The 25,045-nt window shown below is 52.0% G+C and overlaps 1 protein-coding gene across 2 annotated transcripts in view; it reads left to right on the forward strand.

The window, feature by feature from the left end:
• The window catches only part of LOC136956515 (WD repeat-containing protein 70), a 49,310-nt gene extending 24,655 nt beyond the window's left edge, over positions 1-24,655 (forward strand). For both annotated transcript variants that reach the window (XM_067250425.1, XM_067250426.1), the window contains exons 11-18: positions 13,420-13,519; positions 14,552-14,636; positions 14,958-15,096; positions 19,060-19,160; positions 19,358-19,437; positions 21,979-22,095; positions 22,866-23,028; positions 24,133-24,655. In XM_067250425.1, coding sequence (XP_067106526.1) covers positions 13,420-13,519; positions 14,552-14,636; positions 14,958-15,096; positions 19,060-19,160; positions 19,358-19,437; positions 21,979-22,095; positions 22,866-23,028; positions 24,133-24,220 — 873 coding nt within the window. In that variant the 3' untranslated portion in view covers positions 24,221-24,655. The remainder of the gene's footprint in view (positions 1-13,419; positions 13,520-14,551; positions 14,637-14,957; positions 15,097-19,059; positions 19,161-19,357; positions 19,438-21,978; positions 22,096-22,865; positions 23,029-24,132) is intronic.
• Positions 24,656-25,045: the final 390 nt, after the last annotated feature.

A 25,045-nucleotide genomic window follows, 5' to 3' on the forward strand; every position in this document is an offset into this window, starting at 1 on the left:
GTGGGTGAAGGTTCTGTGCTGTATCCATGTGTTAACCCTTGTGTTATCTTCGGGTCGTTCTGACCCATCAGTCATTGTGACCCACCGTCGTATTGCGACAACTTTACCGCATACAAAAACAAAGTGAAGCATTTTCTTTTAACTGTTGGGCTGTCTCAGACCCCCCACATTGCGAAGATTAAAATAAAATTATTTTTATTTGTTTTTGTATTGGGTAAAATTGGGTAAACACAACGATGGTTCGTTGTGAACCTTTGGGTCTTGTGACCCGAAGGCAGCACGAGGGTTAACCAGTGTGTGGAGTCCTTACTGAGTTTGTTGCACTACAGTGTAAGGTGCACTGCAAACCATTTCCCAGAGTCAGGTTTCATAACCTGGTCCTGAAGATTAACACAGGAAGTCAGTCACCACCTGCCAGCCGACACCAGGAAATGAACACATATTTAAACGTGCAGTTTAAACTGTCACATCGGAACATGGAATCAGAATAGGGTTTTTTTTGCCATGTAAGTCAACACAAACACAGGATTTACTGTGGCAGAAAGAGCTAAACATATCCTAAAGAGCTAAACAGAATACTAAAGAGCTAAACAATGTAGATATATTAGATATAAATATAAAATATGAAATGTTACAAAATTAAAATGAGAAGAGAGCTATAGAAAACCTTGTTGATGAGTATCAAATAGTTTCCATACGTCAAGTAAACAATTTCCCCTCTCCCTCCCCCCCCCTCTTCCTGTCCTTCTTTCCCCCTCTTCCCCTCCCTTGCACACACCACATTTCTCCCCCCCCCCCCCCTCCTTCTTCGCTGTCATGGGGGTAAGGGCAGGAACAGGGCTGAATATGTCATGGGGGTAAGGGCAGGAACAGGGCTGAATATGTCATGGGGGTAAGGGCAGGAACAGGGCTGAATATGTCATGGGGGTAAGGGCAGGAACAGGGCTGAATATGTCATGGGGGTAAGGGCAGGAACAGGGCTGAATATGTCATGGGGGTAAGGGCAGGAACAGGGCTGAATATGTCATGGGGGTAAGGGCAGGAACAGGGCTGAATATGTCATGGGGGTAAGGGCAGGAACAGGGCTGAATATGTCATGGGGGTAAGGGCAGGAACAGGGCTGAATATGTCATGGGGGTAAGGGCAGGAACAGGGCTGAATATGTCATGGGGGTAAGGGCAGGAACAGGGCTGTCATGGGGGTAAGGGCAGGAACAGGGCTGAATATGTCATGGGGGTAAGGGCAGGAACAGGGCTGAATATGTCATGGGGGTAAGGGCAGGAACAGGGCTGAATATGTCATGGGGGTAAGGGCAGGAACAGGGCTGAATATGTCATGGGGGTAAGGGCAGGAACAGGGCTGAATATGTCATGGGGGTAAGGGCAGGAACAGGGCTGAATATGTCATGGGGGTAAGGGCAGGAACAGGGCTGAATATGTCATGGGGGTAAGGGCAGGAACAGGGCTGAATATGTCATGGGGGTAAGGGCAGGAACAGGGCTGAATATGTCATGGGGGTAAGGGCAGGAACAGGGCTGAATATGTCATGGGGGTAAGGGCAGGAACAGGGCTGAATATGTCATGGGGGTAAGGGCAGGAACAGGGCTGTCATGGGGGTAAGGGCAGGAACAGGGCTGAATATGTCATGGGGGTAAGGGCAGGAACAGGGCTGAATATGTCATGGGGGTAAGGGCAGGAACAGGGCTGAATATGTCATGGGGGTAAGGGCAGGAACAGGGCTGAATATGTCATGGGGGTAAGGGCAGGAACAGGGCTGAATATGTCATGGGGGTAAGGGCAGGAACAGGGCTGAATATGTCATGGGGGTAAGGGCAGGAACAGGGCTGAATATGTCATGGGGGTAAGGGCAGGAACAGGGCTGAATATGTCATGGGGGTAAGGGCAGGAACAGGGCTGAATATGTCATGGGGGTAAGGGCAGGAACAGGGCTGAATATGTCATGGGGGTAAGGGCAGGAACAGGGCTGAATATGTCATGGGGGTAAGGGCAGGAACAGGGCTGAATATGTCATGGGGGTAAGGGCAGGAACAGGGCTGAATATGTCATGGGGGTAAGGGCAGGAACAGGGCTGAATATGTCATGGGGGTAAGGGCAGGAACAGGGCTGAATATGTCATGGGGGTAAGGGCAGGAACAGGGCTGAATATGTCATGGGGGTAAGGGCAGGAACAGGGCTGAATATGTCATGGGGGTAAGGGCAGGAACAGGGCTGAATATGTCATGGGGGTAAGGGCAGGAACAGGGCTGAATATGTCATGGGGGTAAGGGCAGGAACAGGGCTGAATATGTCATGGGGGTAAGGGCAGGAACAGGGCTGAATATGTCATGGGGGTAAGGGCAGGAACAGGGCTGAATATGTCATGGGGGTAAGGGCAGGAACAGGGCTGAATATGTCATGGGGGTAAGGGCAGGAACAGGGCTGAATATGTCATGGGGGTAAGGGCAGGAACAGGGCTGAATATGTCATGGGGGTAAGGGCAGGAACAGGGCTGAATATGTCATGGGGGTAAGGGCAGGAACAGGGCTGAATATGTCATGGGGGTAAGGGCAGGAACAGGGCTGTCATGGGGGTAAGGGCAGGAACAGGGCTGAATATGTCATGGGGGTAAGGGCAGGAACAGGGCTGAATATGTCATGGGGGTAAGGGCAGGAACAGGGCTGAATATGTCATGGGGGTAAGGGCAGGAACAGGGCTGAATATGTCATGGGGGTAAGGGCAGGAACAGGGCTGAATATGTCATGGGGGTAAGGGCAGGAACAGGGCTGAATATGTCATGGGGGTAAGGGCAGGAACAGGGCTGAATATGTCATGGGGGTAAGGGCAGGAACAGGGCTGTCATGGGGGTAAGGGCAGGAACAGGGCTGAATATGTCATGGGGGTAAGGGCAGGAACAGGGCTGAATATGTCATGGGGGTAAGGGCAGGAACAGGGCTGAATATGTCATGGGGGTAAGGGCAGGAACAGGGCTGAATATGTCATGGGGGTAAGGGCAGGAACAGGGCTGAATATGTCATGGGGGTAAGGGCAGGAACAGGGCTGAATATGTCATGGGGGTAAGGGCAGGAACAGGGCTGTCATGGGGGTAAGGGCAGGAACAGGGCTGAATATGTCATGGGGGTAAGGGCAGGAACAGGGCTGAATATGTCATGGGGGTAAGGGCAGGAACAGGGCTGAATATGTCATGGGGGTAAGGGCAGGAACAGGGCTGAATATGTCATGGGGGTAAGGGCAGGAACAGGGCTGAATATGTCATGGGGGTAAGGGCAGGAACAGGGCTGAATATGTCATGGGGGTAAGGGCAGGAACAGGGCTGAATATGTCATGGGGGTAAGGGCAGGAACAGGGCTGAATATGTCATGGGGGTAAGGGCAGGAACAGGGCTGTCATGGGGGTAAGGGCAGGAACAGGGCTGAATATGTCATGGGGGTAAGGGCAGGAACAGGGCTGAATATGTCATGGGGGTAAGGGCAGGAACAGGGCTGAATATGTCATGGGGGTAAGGGCAGGAACAGGGCTGAATATGTCATGGGGGTAAGGGCAGGAACAGGGCTGAATATGTCATGGGGGTAAGGGCAGGAACAGGGCTGAATATGTCATGGGGGTAAGGGCAGGAACAGGGCTGAATATGTCATGGGGGTAAGGGCAGGAACAGGGCTGTCATGGGGGTAAGGGCAGGAACAGGGCTGAATATGTCATGGGGGTAAGGGCAGGAACAGGGCTGAATATGTCATGGGGGTAAGGGCAGGAACAGGGCTGAATATGTCATGGGGGTAAGGGCAGGAACAGGGCTGAATATGTCATGGGGGTAAGGGCAGGAACAGGGCTGAATATGTCATGGGGGTAAGGGCAGGAACAGGGCTGAATATGTCATGGGGGTAAGGGCAGGAACAGGGCTGAATATGTCATGGGGGTAAGGGCAGGAACAGGGCTGAATATGTCATGGGGGTAAGGGCAGGAACAGGGCTGAATATGTCATGGGGGTAAGGGCAGGAACAGGGCTGAATATGTCATGGGGGTAAGGGCAGGAACAGGGCTGAATATGTCATGGGGGTAAGGGCAGGAACAGGGCTGAATATGTCATGGGGGTAAGGGCAGGAACAGGGCTGTCATGGGGGTAAGGGCAGGAACAGGGCTGAATATGTCATGGGGGTAAGGGCAGGAACAGGGCTGAATATGTCATGGGGGTAAGGGCAGGAACAGGGCTGAATATGTCATGGGGGTAAGGGCAGGAACAGGGCTGAATATGTCATGGGGGTAAGGGCAGGAACAGGGCTGAATATGTCATGGGGGTAAGGGCAGGAACAGGGCTGAATATGTCATGGGGGTAAGGGCAGGAACAGGGCTGAATATGTCATGGGGGTAAGGGCAGGAACAGGGCTGAATATGTCATGGGGGTAAGGGCAGGAACAGGGCTGAATATGTCATGGGGGTAAGGGCAGGAACAGGGCTGAATATGTCATGGGGGTAAGGGCAGGAACAGGGCTGAATATGTCATGGGGGTAAGGGCAGGAACAGGGCTGAATATGTCATGGGGGTAAGGGCAGGAACAGGGCTGAATATGTCATGGGGGTAAGGGCAGGAACAGGGCTGAATATGTCATGGGGGTAAGGGCAGGAACAGGGCTGAATATGTCATGGGGGTAAGGGCAGGAACAGGGCTGAATATGTCATGGGGGTAAGGGCAGGAACAGGGCTGAATATGTCATGGGGGTAAGGGCAGGAACAGGGCTGAATATGTCATGGGGGTAAGGGCAGGAACAGGGCTGAATATGTCATGGGGGTAAGGGCAGGAACAGGGCTGAATATGTCATGGGGGTAAGGGCAGGAACAGGGCTGAATATGTCATGGGGGTAAGGGCAGGAACAGGGCTGAATATGTCATGGGGGTAAGGGCAGGAACAGGGCTGAATATGTCATGGGGGTAAGGGCAGGAACAGGGCTGAATATGTCATGGGGGTAAGGGCAGGAACAGGGCTGAATATGTCATGGGGGTAAGGGCAGGAACAGGGCTGAATATGTCATGGGGGTAAGGGCAGGAACAGGGCTGAATATGTCATGGGGGTAAGGGCAGGAACAGGGCTGTCATGGGGGTAAGGGCAGGAACAGGGCTGAATATGTCATGGGGGTAAGGGCAGGAACAGGGCTGAATATGTCATGGGGGTAAGGGCAGGAACAGGGCTGAATATGTCATGGGGGTAAGGGCAGGAACAGGGCTGAATATGTCATGGGGGTAAGGGCAGGAACAGGGCTGAATATGTCATGGGGGTAAGGGCAGGAACAGGGCTGAATATGTCATGGGGGTAAGGGCAGGAACAGGGCTGAATATGTCATGGGGGTAAGGGCAGGAACAGGGCTGAATATGTCATGGGGGTAAGGGCAGGAACAGGGCTGAATATGTCATGGGGGTAAGGGCAGGAACAGGGCTGAATATGTCATGGGGGTAAGGGCAGGAACAGGGCTGAATATGTCATGGGGGTAAGGGCAGGAACAGGGCTGAATATGTCATGGGGGTAAGGGCAGGAACAGGGCTGAATATGTCATGGGGGTAAGGGCAGGAACAGGGCTGAATATGTCATGGGGGTAAGGGCAGGAACAGGGCTGAATATGTCATGGGGGTAAGGGCAGGAACAGGGCTGAATATGTCATGGGGGTAAGGGCAGGAACAGGGCTGTCATGGGGGTAAGGGCAGGAACAGGGCTGAATATGTCATGGGGGTAAGGGCAGGAACAGGGCTGAATATGTCATGGGGGTAAGGGCAGGAACAGGGCTGAATATGTCATGGGGGTAAGGGCAGGAACAGGGCTGAATATGTCATGGGGGTAAGGGCAGGAACAGGGCTGAATATGTCATGGGGGTAAGGGCAGGAACAGGGCTGAATATGTCATGGGGGTAAGGGCAGGAACAGGGCTGAATATGTCATGGGGGTAAGGGCAGGAACAGGGCTGAATATGTCATGGGGGTAAGGGCAGGAACAGGGCTGAATATGTCATGGGGGTAAGGGCAGGAACAGGGCTGAATATGTCATGGGGGTAAGGGCAGGAACAGGGCTGAATATGTCATGGGGGTAAGGGCAGGAACAGGGCTGAATATGTCATGGGGGTAAGGGCAGGAACAGGGCTGAATATGTCATGGGGGTAAGGGCAGGAACAGGGCTGAATATGTCATGGGGGTAAGGGCAGGAACAGGGCTGAATATGTCATGGGGGTAAGGGCAGGAACAGGGCTGAATATGTCATGGGGGTAAGGGCAGGAACAGGGCTGAATATGTCATGGGGGTAAGGGCAGGAACAGGGCTGAATATGTCATGGGGGTAAGGGCAGGAACAGGGCTGAATATGTCATGGGGGTAAGGGCAGGAACAGGGCTGAATATGTCATGGGGGTAAGGGCAGGAACAGGGCTGAATATGTCATGGGGGTAAGGGCAGGAACAGGGCTGAATATGTCATGGGGGTAAGGGCAGGAACAGGGCTGAATATGTCATGGGGGTAAGGGCAGGAACAGGGCTGAATATGTCATGGGGGTAAGGGCAGGAACAGGGCTGAATATGTCATGGGGGTAAGGGCAGGAACAGGGCTGAATATGTCATGGGGGTAAGGGCAGGAACAGGGCTGAATATGTCATGGGGGTAAGGGCAGGAACAGGGCTGAATATGTCATGGGGGTAAGGGCAGGAACAGGGCTGAATATGTCATGGGGGTAAGGGCAGGAACAGGGCTGAATATGTCATGGGGGTAAGGGCAGGAACAGGGCTGAATATGTCATGGGGGTAAGGGCAGGAACAGGGCTGAATATGTCATGGGGGTAAGGGCAGGAACAGGGCTGTCATGGGGGTAAGGGCAGGAACAGGGCTGAATATGTCATGGGGGTAAGGGCAGGAACAGGGCTGAATATGTCATGGGGGTAAGGGCAGGAACAGGGCTGAATATGTCATGGGGGTAAGGGCAGGAACAGGGCTGAATATGTCATGGGGGTAAGGGCAGGAACAGGGCTGAATATGTCATGGGGGTAAGGGCAGGAACAGGGCTGAATATGTCATGGGGGTAAGGGCAGGAACAGGGCTGAATATGTCATGGGGGTAAGGGCAGGAACAGGGCTGTCATGGGGGTAAGGGCAGGAACAGGGCTGAATATGTCATGGGGGTAAGGGCAGGAACAGGGCTGAATATGTCATGGGGGTAAGGGCAGGAACAGGGCTGAATATGTCATGGGGGTAAGGGCAGGAACAGGGCTGAATATGTCATGGGGGTAAGGGCAGGAACAGGGCTGAATATGTCATGGGGGTAAGGGCAGGAACAGGGCTGAATATGTCATGGGGGTAAGGGCAGGAACAGGGCTGAATATGTCATGGGGGTAAGGGCAGGAACAGGGCTGAATATGTCATGGGGGTAAGGGCAGGAACAGGGCTGAATATGTCATGGGGGTAAGGGCAGGAACAGGGCTGAATATGTCATGGGGGTAAGGGCAGGAACAGGGCTGAATATGTCATGGGGGTAAGGGCAGGAACAGGGCTGAATATGTCATGTCAACAGTAATCATATCTCCCCCTGCTTCTCGGCTCAGGCTGTGTATGTGTGTCTGACTGTGAGAGGAGAGGGCCTCCAGACTGTGTGTGTGTGTCTGACTGTGAGAGGAGAGGGCCTCCAGACTGTGTGTGTGTGTCTGACTGTGAGAGGAGAGGGCCTCCAGACTGTGTGTGTGTGTCTGACTGTGAGAGGAGAGGGCCTCCAGACTGTGTGTGTGTGTCTGACTGTGAGAGGAGAGGGCCTCCAGACTGTGTGTGTGTGTCTGACTGTGAGAGGAGAGGGCCTCCAGACTGTGTGTGTGTGTCTGACTGTGAGAGGAGAGGGCCTCCAGACTGTGTGTGTGTGTCTGACTGTGAGAGGAGAGGGCCTCCAGACTGTGTGTGTGTGTCTGACTGTGAGAGGAGAGGGCCTCCAGACTGTGTATGTGTGTCTGACTGTGAGAGGAGAGGGCCTCCAGACTGTGTATGTGTGTCTGACTGTGAGAGGAGAGGGCCTCCAGACTGTGTATGTGTGTCTGACTGTGAGAGGAGAGGGCCTCCAGACTGTGTGTGTGTGTCTGACTGTGAGAGGAGAGGGCCTCCAGACTGTGTGTGTGTGTCTGACTGTGAGAGGAGAGGGCCTCCAGACTGTGTATGTGTGTCTGACTGTGAGAGGAGAGGGCCTCCAGACTGTGTGTGTGTGTCTGACTGTGAGAGGAGAGGGCCTCCAGACTGTGTGTGTGTGTCTGACTGTGAGAGGAGAGGGCCTCCAGACTGTGTATGTGTGTCTGACTGTGAGAGGAGAGGGCCTCCAGACTGTGTGTGTGTGTCTGACTGTGAGAGGAGAGGGCCTCCAGACTGTGTATGTGTGTCTGACTGTGAGAGGAGAGGGCCTCCAGACTGTGTATGTGTGTCTGACTGTGAGAGGAGAGGGCCTCCAGACTGTGTGTGTGTGTCTGACTGTGAGAGGAGAGGGCCTCCAGACTGTGTATGTGTGTCTGACTGTGAGAGGAGAGGGCCTCCAGACTGTGTATGTGTGTCTGACTGTGAGAGGAGAGGGCCTCCAGACTGTGTATGTGTGTCTGACTGTGAGAGGAGAGGGCCTCCAGACTGTGTATGTGTGTCTGACTGTGAGAGGAGAGGGCCTCCAGACTGTGTATGTGTGTCTGACTGTGAGAGGAGAGGGCCTCCAGACTGTGTATGTGTGTCTGACTGTGAGAGGAGAGGGCCTCCAGACTGGTATGTGTGTCTGACTGTGAGAGGAGAGGGCCTCCAGACTGGTATGTGTGTCTGACTGTGAGAGGAGAGGGCCTCCAGACTGGTATGTGTGTCTGACTGTGAGAGGAGAGGGCCTCCAGACTGGTATGTGTGTCTGACTGTGAGAGGAGAGGGCCTCCAGACTGTGTATGTGTGTCTGACTGTGAGAGGAGAGGGCCTCCAGACTGTGTATGTGTGTCTGACTGTGAGAGGAGAGGGCCTCCAGACTGTGTATGTGTGTCTGACTGTGAGAGGAGAGGGCCTCCAGACTGTGTGTGTGTGTCTGACTGTGAGAGGAGAGGGCCTCCAGACTGTGTATGTGTGTCTGACTGTGAGAGGAGAGGGCCTCCAGACTGTGTATGTGTGTCTGACTGTGAGAGGAGAGGGCCTCCAGACTGGTATGTGTGTCTGACTGTGAGAGGAGAGGGCCTCCAGACTGGTATGTGTGTCTGACTGTGAGAGGAGAGGGCCTCCAGACTGGTATGTGTGTCTGACTGTGAGAGGAGAGGGCCTCCAGACTGGTATGTGTGTCTGACTGTGAGAGGAGAGGGCCTCCAGACTGGTATGTGTGTCTGACTGTGAGAGGAGAGGGCCTCCAGACTGTGTATGTGTGTCTGACTGTGAGAGGAGAGGGCCTCCAGACTGGCCGCCACACACACACACACACACTCACACACACACACACACACACACTGTTCATGTAGACCACTCATCACCAAGCTTGCGTTAGACGGCTAGGCCTGCAGGGAACAACACGCTGTTAATGTAGACCTGTTACGGCAGCCGTGTTTACTTTCTTGGCACGGAACATAGTTTGTTTTTGGTTAACATTCAAAAAATGGTGCTTCAATCCAGTATGCTGTTGTTAAAATAAAAAAATAAAAGCTTTTGCAAACTGTATCAAAAGAAATATTCCACCTTCTAAACTTTTGACTATCCCCGTGCTCCAAACTCATTTCCCAGTGCTGCAGTGTTGTAAGATAAATGGAGAGCGGGAGGGAGGGAAAAGGAGAGGTTGGGAGTGAACGTCAGAATAGAAATGATTATACAGCAGAAAATTATCTTTGGAATTAGGTGCAAAAGCCAAGTGTCTGTGGGCTGTCCAATAGATGGCTGAGCGTGTGATAGATGCAGGGAAAGAGTGTTTTCTATCTGCAGCTCAAAGTAGCACTGTTATCTCTTTACCACAGGTTAATAACTTTACTCCACTTTGAAAGGGCTTACCACTCTGCTGGCTGGTGTCTCTCAAGACTCTCTCTCTCTCTCTCTGTATATGTCTCTCTACCCTTCTTCTTTCTCCTTTGCTCGGTCTCTCTGTTCCTTTATCGCTCTCGCTCTCTCTCATTTCTTTCTCTCTCTCATCTCTTTCTCTCTCCTTTCTCTCTTTCTGTCCCTGCTTCCCTTCCTCTTCTCTCTACTACTTCTTTCCTTTCCATAGTTCTGCATCACCCCCACACACACACACACACACACACACACACACGTCACCCCGACACGCAAGCACGTGGATATTCTTCCTCTTTCTCTCTGAAATGCCCCAGAACCTGCTCCTCACCCCCCATTCCGATGTACCTGCATATCAGTCAGAAGCAATGAAGCCTCAGACCCCCAGGTCGTCCAGGCTGGAGTGCTGGAACCCGCCGTGCTCGTCTGTCTGGTGGTGATTGATGCTGCGTTACCTGGGTCTGTGCTGAGTGCTAGCAGACTGTTACCTGGGTCTGTGCTGAGTGCTAGCAGACTGTTACCTGGGTCTGTGCTGAGTGCTAGCAGACTGTTACCTGGGTCTGTGCTGAGTGCTAGCAGACTGTTACCTGGGTCTGTGCTGAGTGCTAGCAGACTGTTACCTGGGTCTGTGCTGAGTGCTAGCAGACTGTTACCTGGGTCTGTGCTGAGTGCTAGCAGACTGTTACCTGGGTCTGTGCTGAGTGCTAGCAGACTGTTACCTGGGTCTGTGCTGAGTGCTAGCAGACTGTTACCTGGGTCTGTGCTGAGTGCTAGCAGACTGTTACCTGGGTCTGTGCTGAGTGCTAGCAGACTGTTACCTGGGTCTGTGCTGAGTGCTAGCAGACTGTTACCTGGGTCTGTGCTGAGTGCTAACAGACTGTTACCTGGGTCTGTGCTGAGTGCTAGCAGACTGTTACCTGGGTCTGTGCTGAGTGCTAGCAGACTGTTACCTGGGTCTGTGCTGAGTGCTAGCAGACTGCCACGGTATGCTGTCCACATCTCAGGCCAACTCAGAGGAGCGAGGCAGAGAGGAGGCCTAGCCAAGCCAGACAGTCAAGACAGACAGACAGACAGACAGTCAGCCCACCAGCCAGCCAGCCCGCCAGTCAGCCCACCAGCCAGTCAGCCCGCCAGTCAGCCCGCCAGTCAGCCCACCAGCCAGTCAGCCCGCCAGACAGTCAGCCGGTCAGCCCACCAGCCGGTCAGCCCACCAGTCAGCCAGCCCGCCAGTCAGCCCGCCAGTCAGCCAGCCAGGCAGTCAGCCCACTAGCCAGCCAGGCAGTCAGCCCACTAGCCAGCCAGCCAGTCAGCCCACTAGACAGCCAGCCAGTCAGCCCACCAGCCAGCCGGTCAGCCCACCAGTCAGTCAGCAAGTCAGCCCACCAACCCACTCACTGGGGCTATCAGCTGCTTTTCAATATTGAATCATCACCTTTGTTTAACGGTTGGTTGCAGACTTGTTAAAAACGGGATCTAAGTCCTGTCTTAAATGCTGCTCGTCCTTGGATAGGAAAACTGTTATTTCAGAAAGGTCTGTTTTGTAGTTTTGGGTATGGATGCTACAGGGACTAATGAAGAACTGATGATTACTACCAGAACATAAATCTGTGGACCTTGGCACATTCCTTCTGTTGGTGCTCCTGGTTTTGCTTTGTGTGCGTGAGAGAGAGCTTGTGTATGTGTGTGTGTAGATACTGTATGTAGTATGCATGAGAGAGCGTGTGTGTGTCTGTGAAACAAGCTTAGTCAGCAAGCCTGGGAGTGAGACGGCAGACTGGAAACAGCCTGTCCGCCTGAGAGACCGCGAGAGAGAGAGAGGCCACGAAGCCGCAGAGGGAACCTGACTATAGAGCCTCTCAGTCTGGGGTCAGATGGCTGAGCGGTTAGGGAATCGGGCTATTAATCAGAAGGTTGCCGGTTCGATTCCAGCCGTAAAGAATAGGGTTGTGTCCTTGGGCAAGGCACCTCGGGGGGGAATGTCCCTGTACTTGCTGTAAGTCGCTCTGGATAAGAGCGTCTGCTAAAATGAGTAAATGTAATGTGTGGATGATTTCCCCGTTAGCGCTGGAGGCCTGGAATCTGGTCCTCCTCGCTGGGTGTGCTGTAAGGCCATGGTACCCAGTCCTGACCTCCACTCTCCCTCAAAACATCCTGGACAGGGTACATCGCAGTCTTTCAAAGTACCATTCGTTCTCGATGGGAAATTCAATTTTTAGCTTGTGTGTGTGTGTGTGTGTGTGAGAGGTTTAGCCCGTATTAGCGGTACCCTGTGTTGTTTTTGGACAGTTCAATAGATTCCCCCCCAGGCTGAAAACTCACTTAGCCTCCATAGTGTGAGTGAAATGTGTAAGCCCAGACACGTGCACATGTAGGCCCAGACACGTGCACATGTAGGCCCAGACACGTGCACATGTAGGCCCAGACACGTGCACATGTAGGCCCAGACACGTGCACATGTAGGCCCAGACACGTGCACATGTAGGCCCAGACACGTGCACATGTAGGCCCAGACACGTGCACATGTAGGCCCAGACACGTGCACATGTAGGCCCAGACACGTGCACATGTAGGCCCAGACACCTGCACATGTAGGCCCAGACACGTGCACTACGCCAATAACCGTAGTTGCACGTGCCTGTATTGATTCGCCTGCATCAGCGCTTTGTGGCGGCGCCCGCTACGTCACCATGTGATGTGACGGTTCGACTGACTGGTCACATAAGTGCCTGTGAAAGCCTTTTGGGTGAGCAAGCAGAACTCCCTTGTTCTAATGGTGTGTGTGTGTGTGTGTCGGCCAGGTTAGTGGTGGGGTTAGTGTCTGAGCTGGGGTGTGTGGGAGATCGCCTTGTGATGATCGCTGATGTGGGAGATTTGGGTTGGGTCGTAACAAACATCCCGTTTTAAGGTTGTTGAACTTGCCAAGGTAAACTCCCGAGGTCTGAGCTCTTCCCCAGAGGTGGCACCACAGACGAGCCGTCTGTGGTGCTCCGAGACTTGACACTAAGAGGCGCTGGGTTGTAGAGTTAAGCCTAGCATGGTGTTTGGAGAGGAAATGGGAACCGTATGTTGTCTGAAAGACATGGAGCGTGAAACTGTCTTTATGTTCCTTTCAATGGGCCAGGCCTAAGGTGGTGAAGGAACCCGCTTAGAAGAGCCTGAGGGTTCTCATGACTTGGTAGTAGCTGAAAGCCCAGCTAGCTAACTGATACCCCAGAAAGCTAGCTAGCTGGTTGCCCAGAAAGCTAGCTAGCTAGCTGGTTGCCCAGAAAGCTAGCCAGTGGATAGCTCAGTGTGCTAGCCGATAGTCTAGCAAGCTAGCATTTAAACTCCTCAGTCTGGGTACCTCTCACAGACCACTGTTTTTGTAGGCCACCAAGATTGCTCATCTCTTGTTTTGACCTTTGACCCCTCCCTCTTCTTAGGTCCACACCAAGTTCCACTGTCGCCAGGCCCACGATCCAGGATCGGACCCTTCCTGTCTGGCGTTCTCTTACGACGGGACCACGCTGGCTTCTCGTGGAGGTACGAACCACCTGACCCCCTGCTGGAAGCCTGCAGTCCTGTGTGTGTGTGTGTTTGTGTGTGTGTGTTGGAGCCGTTCCTCTGCACCCAGTCCGTCGCAGGCCTTCAGGGGACCTGTAACGTCTGAAGAATGATCCAGAACTTCTGTTGTTTCAGCGGGAAAAGAGCTCATCCCAACTTACACACACACACACACTTACTTACACTCCGAGCGCAAAGACAGCCACCATCAGCAAGAGCTGTGCAGTAGCATGCAGGCATCCACATTCTGGTTCCCAGAGGTTTCCCTCCCTGGGTGTTCCAGGCTGCCCCCTGAACTGAATGGCTTACTGGCAGGGTTCCTGTTACTGGCTGGCCCCCTGTTTGGCTTACAGGCAGTCTTGTGCTCAGATCCTGGTGATGAATCACCCCTCTGGGCTCCACTATCCTCCAGCACGTTATATCTCCTGGACGGTTAATAACATGAAACTGTCTGTCTGAAACAGTCGTATGGATTGATCTACTGTAGGACTGTATAGCATTAACCCCTGTATAGCATTAAAAGTTAAGCATTAGCTTGACTTCTCTAACCCTATAGTCAGGGGTAGAACATTTCACTGCAGTGGAAGAAGTTACAGGTTCAAATCCCCCCGTACAACACACAGTTTCAGATAAGTTATTAATAACAGATAATAACATTATTAAGATAATAAATACATAATAATGCATGTCGCTTGTCAATTGTAGGAGCACTATTAAAAGCGTCTTCTAAATGGATAAAATATCCTCCTCAAAAAGTGCATATTATTGCCGCTAAGCATGTGGTGGCAGATTAGGGTTCATGAAACTTGAATGAATCACCAGCCAACGTTCCTCCCAAGGTTTCTTCCATTTTTTCTCCTCTAGTGAGTTTTTCTGGGAGTTTTTCCTTGTCTTCCTTGAGGGTTTAGGTTGGTTGAGGGGCAGTTCTATGGGCGTATGTGAAGCCCTCTGTGACCCTCTGTTTGCGTGTAAAAAGGGCTATACAAATACATTTTGATTCCTCCTCCCCAGGCGATGACACCCTGAAGACCTGGGACATCCGTAGCTTCAAGAAGCCTCTGAACGTAGCCACTGGTCTGACCACCGCCTTCTCCATGTGAGTACCTCAGTTCTGGGCACTCGATTCCCCGATGCAGGGTCCCTGGATGGTGGTTAAGATGGAGGTTGAAACCGTTAAGGAACGCGTTGGTGGGGCGTCCGGTAGCTCAATGGGTAAGAGCGTGTACCAGCTAAACAAGGGGTCTGGGTGTCGAATAACTCTCAGGCTTTCTTCCACACCCTCTCTCCCTGCATTCTTGTCTCTCCAACTGCCGCGTCAATGAATAAAGCCCCAAAAAAGCCCCTAAGGACTGCCCCTCCCACCCCAAAAAATAGGTATCGGTCACACCTGTGTCCTTGTCTGGCCCCGCCCCCACAGGACAGACTGCTGCTTCAGCCCCGACGACAAGCTGCTGGTGACGGGGACATCTGTGAAAAAGGATGAGGGCAACGGGAAGCTGGTGTTCTTCGACAGGACCTCCTTCCAGAAGGTCTACGAGATCGAGGTGACCAACGCGGTGAGTAGCTCCCCCGACGTCCACCTCACAGCAGGCCTCCTGTGCTCACAGCCGTTGGGTTCAAACAGGTCCGGAATATTCTATCCGGCTGGGCGATCTGGAATATTCTAACCTGCTGTACGTACAAGAATATTAAACCACTCAGGTCTTTCTGGATTGTTAACGTTTCACCCAGAAGTATGTTCCAGAATATGAATATTCTTCTCAGCTGTACGTTCTGGAATATTCTGCCCAGCTGTACGGCCCTGAATATTAATATTCTACCCAGCTGTAAGGTCCGGAATATTCCAAACAACAATCTTTCATTCAAACACCTCATGCTGTAACCGCTGTGAATATGTCCTGGCCGACTCCATCTAAGTTTCCCTGCAGGAACGAGGCTTTCTCTGATCTCTCTCGCAGGCAGGAAGTCTTGTCTGTTCAGATTTGACTGAGCTTTAGGGTAATTTCTTTAATCTTCCATTTAACCAGAGCTGGATTATCCCAAGGGATTAAAGTCACTATACCACTGTACCGGCAGGGGGGAGGTCAGCCCAAAGAATTTCAGATCTGAACTCAATTAGTAGGGTCTGATGCTGTGTGCACCGAATGCCAAACACAATCAGTGCTTCCTGGAGTCAAGCGGAGCTCAATTAGTCGGGGCTTGTGTAACAAAGGCCAACCACACTCGTCTGTAGTCCATATTGGAACCTGCTCTGTTTTGAAAGACGTTTGCTGACTAAGTGCAAGACCACACCACTGTTATGATAATGTGTGCTTGGAAATCCCACCTGATTACTAGCCCGGCCTAGCCAGGAAAACATGACTTGAGGCTTCACTAATATAATTCAAGCCATGTTTTTGCACTTAGACCCCAGTCGTGAGCCAGTATATGTAGCGTGTGATTCGATAGGGCCCAGTGACAGCCTGGAGCTTCCCGACAGAAGTGTGTGGTGTCTAGTGTGGCCACCTGTGCTGGTAGGGTTGGGTCTCTGAGGGGAGGAACGTAGCCCTGTGGTGCTGAGTAAACGCTGCGGTTTGGGAGCAGCCTGGTTCTGTTTCAGTGTCTGGAGAACTGGTAGACACAGCCAGGAGGGGAGAGACACAGAACTGGGGGAGGGACAGACGGATGGAAACGGGGGAGAGACTCAGAGCTAGAGAGAGAGAGAAAGAGGGGTGGGGGGGGGGGGGGGGGGGGGTGAGAGGCGAAAAAAGAGCGAGCTGAAGATGGAGAGAGAGTGCTGAAGAGAGATATCTTCACCAGGAGGGAGATCTCAGCCAAGACAGAGATAGGAGAGAGAGACCTCAGCCAAGACAGAGATAGGAGAGAGAGACCTCAGCCAAGACAGAGATAGGAGAGAGAGACCTCAGTAAGGAGTACTGTACACACACACAAACACATACACTCATACAGCATACATGTACACACACACTGAACACACACACACACACACACACATACACTCATACAGCATACACGTACACACACACTGAACACACACACACACACACACACACATGCTGCTCACTCACACACATGCTGCTCACTCACACACATGCTGGGCTGTCCTGCTGACTGGGAGACAGCTTAGTCCACCATCACTGGTAGAACATGCTATTAGCAGCTGGATGCAGGACAGGTTGACCCTCTTCTTACTTTCTCTCTTTCCTTTCATCTTCAGCTCTCTCTCACCCTCTCACTCTACCTCTGCATTTAGAGTGTATCTGTAGTCATAACAGTGAGATCTGACAGAGTTTAATGGCTTCTAACTCAGTCTCTCTCATCCAAGTCTGACAGTTTCTCATGGGAGATCCTGATTGCGTGTGTGAGAATTAATGTGTGTATGACTGTGTTGATGTGTGTGTGGATGAGTGCGTGTGTGTGTATGTATAAGTGTGGATGTGTATGTGTGTGTGGATGAGTGTGTGTATATGTGGATGTGTGTGTGTGTGTGTATAAGTGTATATGAGGATGTGTGTGTGTGTGTGCATGTCTGCCTGGTTGGTGGTGGTGGGGGAGGTAGAGTCTAGGCTGTGTGGACTCAGCCGGCCAGGTGGCTGCCGTCTCCCCATCAGCCTGCCTGCCTGGCACGGCCCGGGAGCCTTGTCTAAGTGCACATCCCTGTACACTCACCCCTCCTTCCTCATCTGAAAAGCCGGACTTCGAGGCGGTTTGTTTTCTATTCCAAGTGCTGGACGTGCACTCAGGAGACCTGACGAATGAGCTATTTACTGTGTTTACCCCTGCCGTCCCCCTTAAAGGTAGAGCATTTAAGTGCCGTCTTTATGAAGTGGTGGACCAGGACGGTTAGGGAAAGCAGGCCCACTAATCATGTCTGACTAAACAGTCCTGTGTGACCCTGGCTGGGCTGGGGAGGTGTACTAGCTGGCCCCGTGTACTAGCTTGTCTTGTGTACTAGTTTGGTCTGTGTCCTAGCATTTACATTTAGTCATTTAGCAGATGCTCTTATCCAGAGCGACTTACAGTAAGTACAGGGACATTCCCCCGAGGCAAGTAGGGTGAAGTGCCTTGCCTAAGGACACAACGTCATTTTTTTGGCCGGGGGATCGAACCGTCAATCTTTTGATTACTAGCCCGATTCCCTAACCGCTCAGCCACCTGACTCCCCTAGCAGGGTCTATGTACTTGTGCGTTGGTACGTGTTTAAGTGAGATATGAAAAGCTCGATAATCCCTTTATCAGTTGGACAGAGTGACGGACAGTTGTTCCCAGGGCCCAGCCTTCTTGCAGTGTTTTCTAGATCTCTCTAAATCATCAATTACTCCACCACATGGTCATCAGGACAGATTAACCCTCGGCTGTCCCGTGCACTCAATCACCCTACAGAGCTGTGTGTGTGTGTGTGTGTGTGGTCATCCTCGCATACGCATTACTGTACACTGTGTGTGTGTAGGGGTGTGTTTCCTTGTCTTTATGTGTGTGAGACCCACAGCCATGGGATGCTGAACAGCTGGGAGATAAGCAGCTTTCACCCCAAGTTACATCCCCTCTCCATTCCAGCCCTGGTGCCCCAGCCTCAGCCCCAACCTCACCCCCCAACCCTAGCCCCAGCCCCGACCCTGGCCTCAGCCCCTGTCCAGCCCCCACAGCGCTGCCCTGATCCACTTGCAGAGGCAGAGCACGCCATACTCTCTCTCTCTCACACACACACACACACTCCTCACACTAACATTCAAACTGGAGGTTTTGTGTAATCATGTGAAGCATCAATCACTTGTTATCTTGGGATCAGGTTATCCCTTCAGGATAGATGGTGAACTGGACCAGAAAGATCTCCAAATCCCCTCCTATGTTTCAAAGAGGATCACACGCAGACACTCTCTTTGTCTCACACACACACACACAGTCGTGTGAGGCGTCAGAGAGTGATGTGTCCTTATCCATTAGGGCTCTTTGTTAGAGAGGGGCCTTATAGAGGGAAAACCATGGCTGTGTGTGTGTGGGGGGGGGAGAGGATTTAGTGTACGTGCTCAACTAGCCCCCATGCACGACACTTTGGCATCACAGCAGGTCTCACACACACACACACACACACACTACTATATATATATATATATATATATATATAGTAGCGCTGGTTGTACAGTGCCATGGGTCCCAGCCACACGCGTGCACTAGTCAGGATGAGTGTGGTCATGTTCTGCCCTGGCAGAGGGCCAACTGTCACAGTCTGAGAGAAGCAGGCCTCCACCTGACAACCAAATATGGTCAAGCACAGGAGAGAGAGGGAGAAGGAGAGAGACATAGATGAATGCAGAGAAAGAGGTCGAGAGAATGAGGGAGAGACTAAGGGAGAGACAGAGAGAGACACAGAAAGAAAGGGAGAGAGAGAGAGACACACACAGAAAGAAAGAGAGAGAGAGAGACTTGGACTGTTAGAAACGCATCCCAGGTCCTAGTGTCAGACTGAAAGGCAGGTGGCTGTATTGAATGAATGAATGTGTGTGTGTGTCTTCCTCCAGAGTGTGGTCCGCTGCCTGTGGCACCCCAAGCTGAACCAGATCATGGTGGGGACGGCAAACGGCCTGGCCAAGGTCTACTACGACCCTGTCAAGAGCCACAGGTGAGAGGTGGTGTGAGAGGAGTGTGTGTGGGGGGGTGTGAGGAGTGTGTGTGTGTGTGAGGAGGGGGTGTGAGAGGTGTGTGTGTGGGGGGGGGGGGGGGGGGGGGTGAGAGGAGAGTGTGGGTGGGGGGGGGGGGGTGAGAGGAGTGTGTGTGTGTGTGTGTGTGTGAGTGTATAACTTCCTGCTCTGCGTGCAGGGGTGCTAAGCTGTGTGTGGTGAAGAGCCAGAGGAAGGAGAGGATAGCTGAGACCCTGACGCAAGACTACATCATCACGCGTAAGTGTCCACACACACACACTGTCATCACCCTGATGGAGGTCAGAACTCGCTTGGTAGCTGTTCTCCTGGGGAGTGTGTTATGAAGACACTAGATGTTCACCTTCTGAACTCACCTCTTCCTCCTCGTTCTGCTAGACTGACCATTTTACACTTCCTCCAGTTATGGCAGCGGGCAATTACTGGAGCAATTTAGGTTAAGTGCCTCTCAAGAGCTCTCCAGCACTCTGTCCACCTTGAACCAGGAACCATCTGTCCAACGCAGCTACCATACACATGCTCCTGGAAACACACACACACACACAGACTCTTTCACACACATATACTGAGACACTCTCACACACACACAGCTTCTCACGCACAGCGGATTCTCAAACACACACACACACACACTGGACCAAAACATACCCTAGCATCAGGGCTCTGCGTGATCAGGAGATGGGAGAGTGTCAGGCCATCACAAATGTCTTTCAAACACACACAGTTAAGTGGTCCCACACAGAATTAAGTGGTCACACATTCACACACACACACACACACGTCAGGCTTTGTTTTGGATCGAGTAGTCACGCCTGCTTACACCCTCTTTGACACCCTCACTCTCTCACACACACACACACACGCGCGCACAGTGTTGGCTGTATTCACTGCTGTCACGGGTCCATTAGCTGATGGTGTGGGATGAGGGGTGAAAAGATGGTCTGCCAGAGGGCAGCATGCCACACACACACACTCTCTGACCCTACACACACACACACACACACTCTCTCTGACCCCACACACACACACACACACTCACCACACACACACTCTCTGACCCTACACACACACACACTCACCACACACACACACTCTCTGACCCTACACACACACTCACCACAATCACACACTCTCTGACCCCCCACCCTACACACACACACACACTCACCACACACACTATGTAACACGTCACACACACAGCAATCACGCCAGGAACAGCCACCTTTCCCGCCCTGCCGGCGTGCTGGACAGTGAAGACACACACACACACACACACACACACACACACACCCTTAACCCACTCTTCACACAGGTCATGAGTATTTCTCTCCTCAGTTTATGCAAACACACACACGCACTTAACCCCACTGCCCTCCAGCACAGTGTGTACGCTCACACGCATGCTCACACACACACGCTCACACACACACACGCTCACACACACATGCTCTGTGAAGCACGGAGACAGACTCCAAGAGAGCAAGTAAGCCAAAGGCTTTTAATAGAACCTTTTGGTACAAAACAAAAACAGTAAGGAAAACAGAGTTATGTCTGCGTGTCACTTCTTCTTCAAGGGTCTTTGCCTCTGGCCCTCCTGGCTCATTCGTTGGTCTCTTCTCTCCTTACGGCGAGTCTGTGTAGCATAAAAACCACATCAACCACCATATCAGCCCTTTTTGTCCCCTTCTGTACTCACCAGGAGTGGGGTAGACGAGCAACAGGTGTGCCTCGTTGAGGCTTTGGGGCTGCCAGGCCCACGGCTGACAAGGCCCCCTTGTCACGCTCACACACACACACGCTCACACACACACACACAGTAAACCCATCCACCTTCCTCACAGCCCACGAGTCCCTGCGCAGTGCGTGTTCACACACACGCTCATACACACACACACGAGGTCCTCACCTCCTCCACGCGTGTCCACAGCACCAGCTTCCCTGGCCACCTGTCCTTGATTGGCCGATTCACACACCCTGGACCAGGACCCATTGTGGCACGGCACGGCAACCAATCAACGTGCATTATGGGATGTCATTGCCGTGTGACGCACGCTGGAAAGTCACAGAGGACAGGAAGCTGGGTAACGGGCCAGTGAGAGAGGAGAGGGAAGCTGTTAACAGTAACCTTTTTGCCTAATGCAGTGTGGAGGAGATGAAGGAGCAGTGGATAGTGACAACACTGCAGCTGGATGGAAAATCACTCACTCGAGCTTGCGTGTGTGTGTCTCTCCTCTCGTTCTGTTCTCTCTCTCCTCTCTTGCCGTCTATATACGTTTTCTCTCCTCTCTCCTTCTCTTCTCTCCTTTCCTCCCACTCCATTCTCTTTACTTTCTCTCTTTCTCTCTCTCTTTCTCACACACACACACACACACACACCACAGACACAACTGGGTTCACACACACAATACCCCTTTCTCCCTCCCTTTATTCCTCTCTTTCTCTCGCTCGCTCTCTCTCACACACACACACACACACCCATCTCCTACAGTGTTCTAGGACAGAGCCTTCGGGCTGCGTGGTGAAGGGGAGGAGGAGGAGGAACACAGAGAGAGAGAGAGGGAGAGAGAGAGGGAGAGAGAGGGAGAGCGTGATAACTATCCTGCTCACACGGGGGTCAGGGCCCATGTCATGGGGGGGTCGCTGGGGCGCGCGTGTGTGTGAGCATGCGTACCTAAAAGGGTTTGTCATTTCAATGTTGTGTGTGTGTGTGGGTGTGACTGTGCATGCATACCTAAACTCACTACAATGCCGTCTGTGTGTGTGTGTGTGTTCCCCCTCCAGCCCACGCCCTGCCCATGTTCCGTGAGGCTCGCCAGCGCAGCACCAGGAAGCAGCTGGAGAAGGATCGCCTGGACCCCATGAAGTCCCACAAACCTGAGCCCCCTGTGTCTGGACCAGGTAACACACACTACACACACACACACACACACATCAGGTAACACACCTCACATACCTGCTCTACCTGCTCTACTAGCCTTGGACCAGCCTTGGTCTCAGGGTTCCTTCCATAGGGTTCCTACTGCTCCATGTCAGGCCATGTACAACATGCCTAACAGACCTTTCTGGACTGACCTGTCTGCTAGACTCACCATCTGGCCCCATCAGACACACACACACACACACACACACAGTTAATAAGGCAAGGTGCTGCACAACATGTCCTGAATGAATCCCAGCTGGTCGTTGTTAGACCTGTCTGACTATAGCGTCACGACTCAGTCACCTCTGCATAGATAACAGCATGATTACAACTATTACCTCCGGACTGTATACACTAGAGGAAGAGAGAGAGATGATGAGATAGGGCAGGAGAGAGAGGAAGAGAGATGATGAGATAGGGCAGGAGAGAGAGGAAGAGAGATGATGAGAGGGTGGGGGAGAGAGAGCAAGAGAGATGATGAGAGAGGCGGGGGAGAGAGGAAGAGAGATGATGAGAGAGGCGGGAGAGAGAGAACTAGATAGGAAGAGACAGAAAGAGTAATAGAGAGAGAGTGTGTGTGTGCGTGTGTGTGTGTGAGAGAATGTGTGTGTGTGTGTGAGGGTGTTTAAGCTGAACATAAATACTCTCTACACCCTGTATGATGGTTTCCCTAACGTTCCTGTGCGTGTGTGTGTGGGGGGGGGGTGTGTGGGTGTGTGTGTGGCTAACCCCGTGTTCCCGTGCTCAGGTCGTGGCGGGAGGGTAGCAGCTCATGGAGGGACCCTGTCGTCCTTCATCGTGAAAAACATCGCCCTGGACAAGACGGATGACAGCAACCCCCGTGCCGCCATCCTGCGCCACGCCAAGGAGGCCTCCGAGAACCCCTACTGGGTCGCCCCGGCCTACAAGGAGTAAGAACACACACATATTTTCATTTAGCAGACGCTCTTATCCAGAGCGACGTACAGTAAGTACAGGGACATTCCCCCCCGAGGCAAGTAGGGTGAAGTGCCCTGCCCAAGGACACAACGTCATTTTTCACGGGCAGAAATCGAACCAGCAACCTTCTGATTAATAGACCGATTCCCTAACTGCTCAGCCATCTGACCCCCATATATATATATATATATATATATATATGCACACATACATATACACACAGTATATATACACACACGTATACATGAATGGACACACAGTGAGGACACAGACAGTGTGCAGGCAAGTGTAGTTCATGGTGTCTCACACACAGTCATACACTCTGTGCTGGATAGAGAGGGTGTGAGGGGGGATGGGGGAGAGGGAGAGAGAGTTATGTCCTCTCCTTGACTCACCCTAAGACAGATGTTGCATTGTAATCACTGCTCAGGACCAAGTGATGACATGGAGAAATGGTTTAATCTGCTCCCTCCCTCTCTGTTAAATGTCTCTTCCATCATCCCTCTCTCTCTCCCTCATTTCCTCCTTCATATTCTCTGTTCCTCTCCTACACTCTCCCCCCTCCCTCTCTCTCCTACTCTCTCTCCCCTCCTCTCTCTCCCTCTCTCTCCCCCCTCCCTCTCTCTCCTACTCTCTCCCCCCCTCTCTCCCCCCTCCCTCTCTCCTACTCTCTCTCTCCCTCTCTCTCCCCCCCTCCCTCTCTCCTACTCTCTCTCTCCCTCTCTCCCCCCTCTCTATCTCCTACTCTTTCCCCCCCTCTCTCTCCCCCCTCCCTCTCTCTCCTACTATCTCTCTCCCCCCTCCCTCTCTCTCCTACTCTCCCCCTCTCTCTCCCCCCTACCTCTCTCTCCCCCCTCCCTCTCTCCTACTCTCTCTCCCCCCCCCCTCTCTCCCTCTCTCTCCCCCCTCTCTCTCCCTCCTCCCTCTCTCTCCTACTCTCTCTCCCCCCTCTCTCTCCTACTCTCTCTCCCGTGTCCCTCTCTCCTTCGTTATTTTTTCTCTCTCTCCCTCTGTCTACTCTGTCTGTTAGTAAAGACTTGTATTATTTAACAGTGTGTGTGTGTGTGTCCTATCAGGACCCAGCCTGAGCCAGTGTTTGCTGAGGAAGAGGAGGAGGATGAAGAGACAGAGAACGAACCAGAGTGGAAGAAACGCAAGATCTGAGAAAGACCGCAGCTAAGCCTGTGTATTTGTGTGTGTGTGTGCGTGTGTGTTTGTGTATGCATACTTTAATGGAATTTTCCATTATTATGGTTTTTTTTTGTTATGTTTTGTTTTTGTCTTTTCAAAATGATATAGCTTCTATATGAAAGCCCACGTGACAAAGATTATCTTTGTGTTTTTTTACTTTGATCATTATGTTTTTATCTCTGGGAAGCATGTGCAGGTCAGATGATCCAAGCACAGGCTTGGGCTGCTGGTCAGTGGCTGTTGAGTTGTGTGTCCAGCCATCGTACTCGTCCCTGGGTGAACATGCTGTCAGACAAACTTCTCCAAGTAAACTACTTCTATTTTACAACATAGCCTAGATAATTTTACATAAGCTGGACAAAATGCGTGCTCCTTGTAAATGTACCCTGAATAAAAGAAAATTTTTGATGAAAATGCGGTTTTATTTTAATATTTTGTAGTCTCTCTGCCGTCGATTCTTACAACATGGTCCTCTGCTGGGTTAAGAAGCATGGTGAGTCATGGTGATGAGTAAATATTTATTTAGATGTTTCTGTTGTTGCGCAGTTTCACTTGGAGGATTTTCTAAATATTGATGAGGAAAGAGGAGATCTCGTGTGTGGATTTATGAATGTCTCTGCTTCCAAACGGCATATTTGACATTTTAGTCATTTGGTCTCTTGTACCAAACCAGTGTCCAATGAGGTTGTTCAAGGATGAAGAACAGACACATTTCACAATGTTAAGTGGCAGAACAGAACAGGACATAGCAAGGTAGAATATTCAAAAACAAAACATGGCAGAATAGAGCATTGGTTA

Source organism: Osmerus mordax, chromosome 14, assembly GCF_038355195.1.
Source record: "Osmerus mordax isolate fOsmMor3 chromosome 14, fOsmMor3.pri, whole genome shotgun sequence".
NCBI classification, from domain to species: Eukaryota; Metazoa; Chordata; class Actinopteri; order Osmeriformes; family Osmeridae; genus Osmerus; species Osmerus mordax.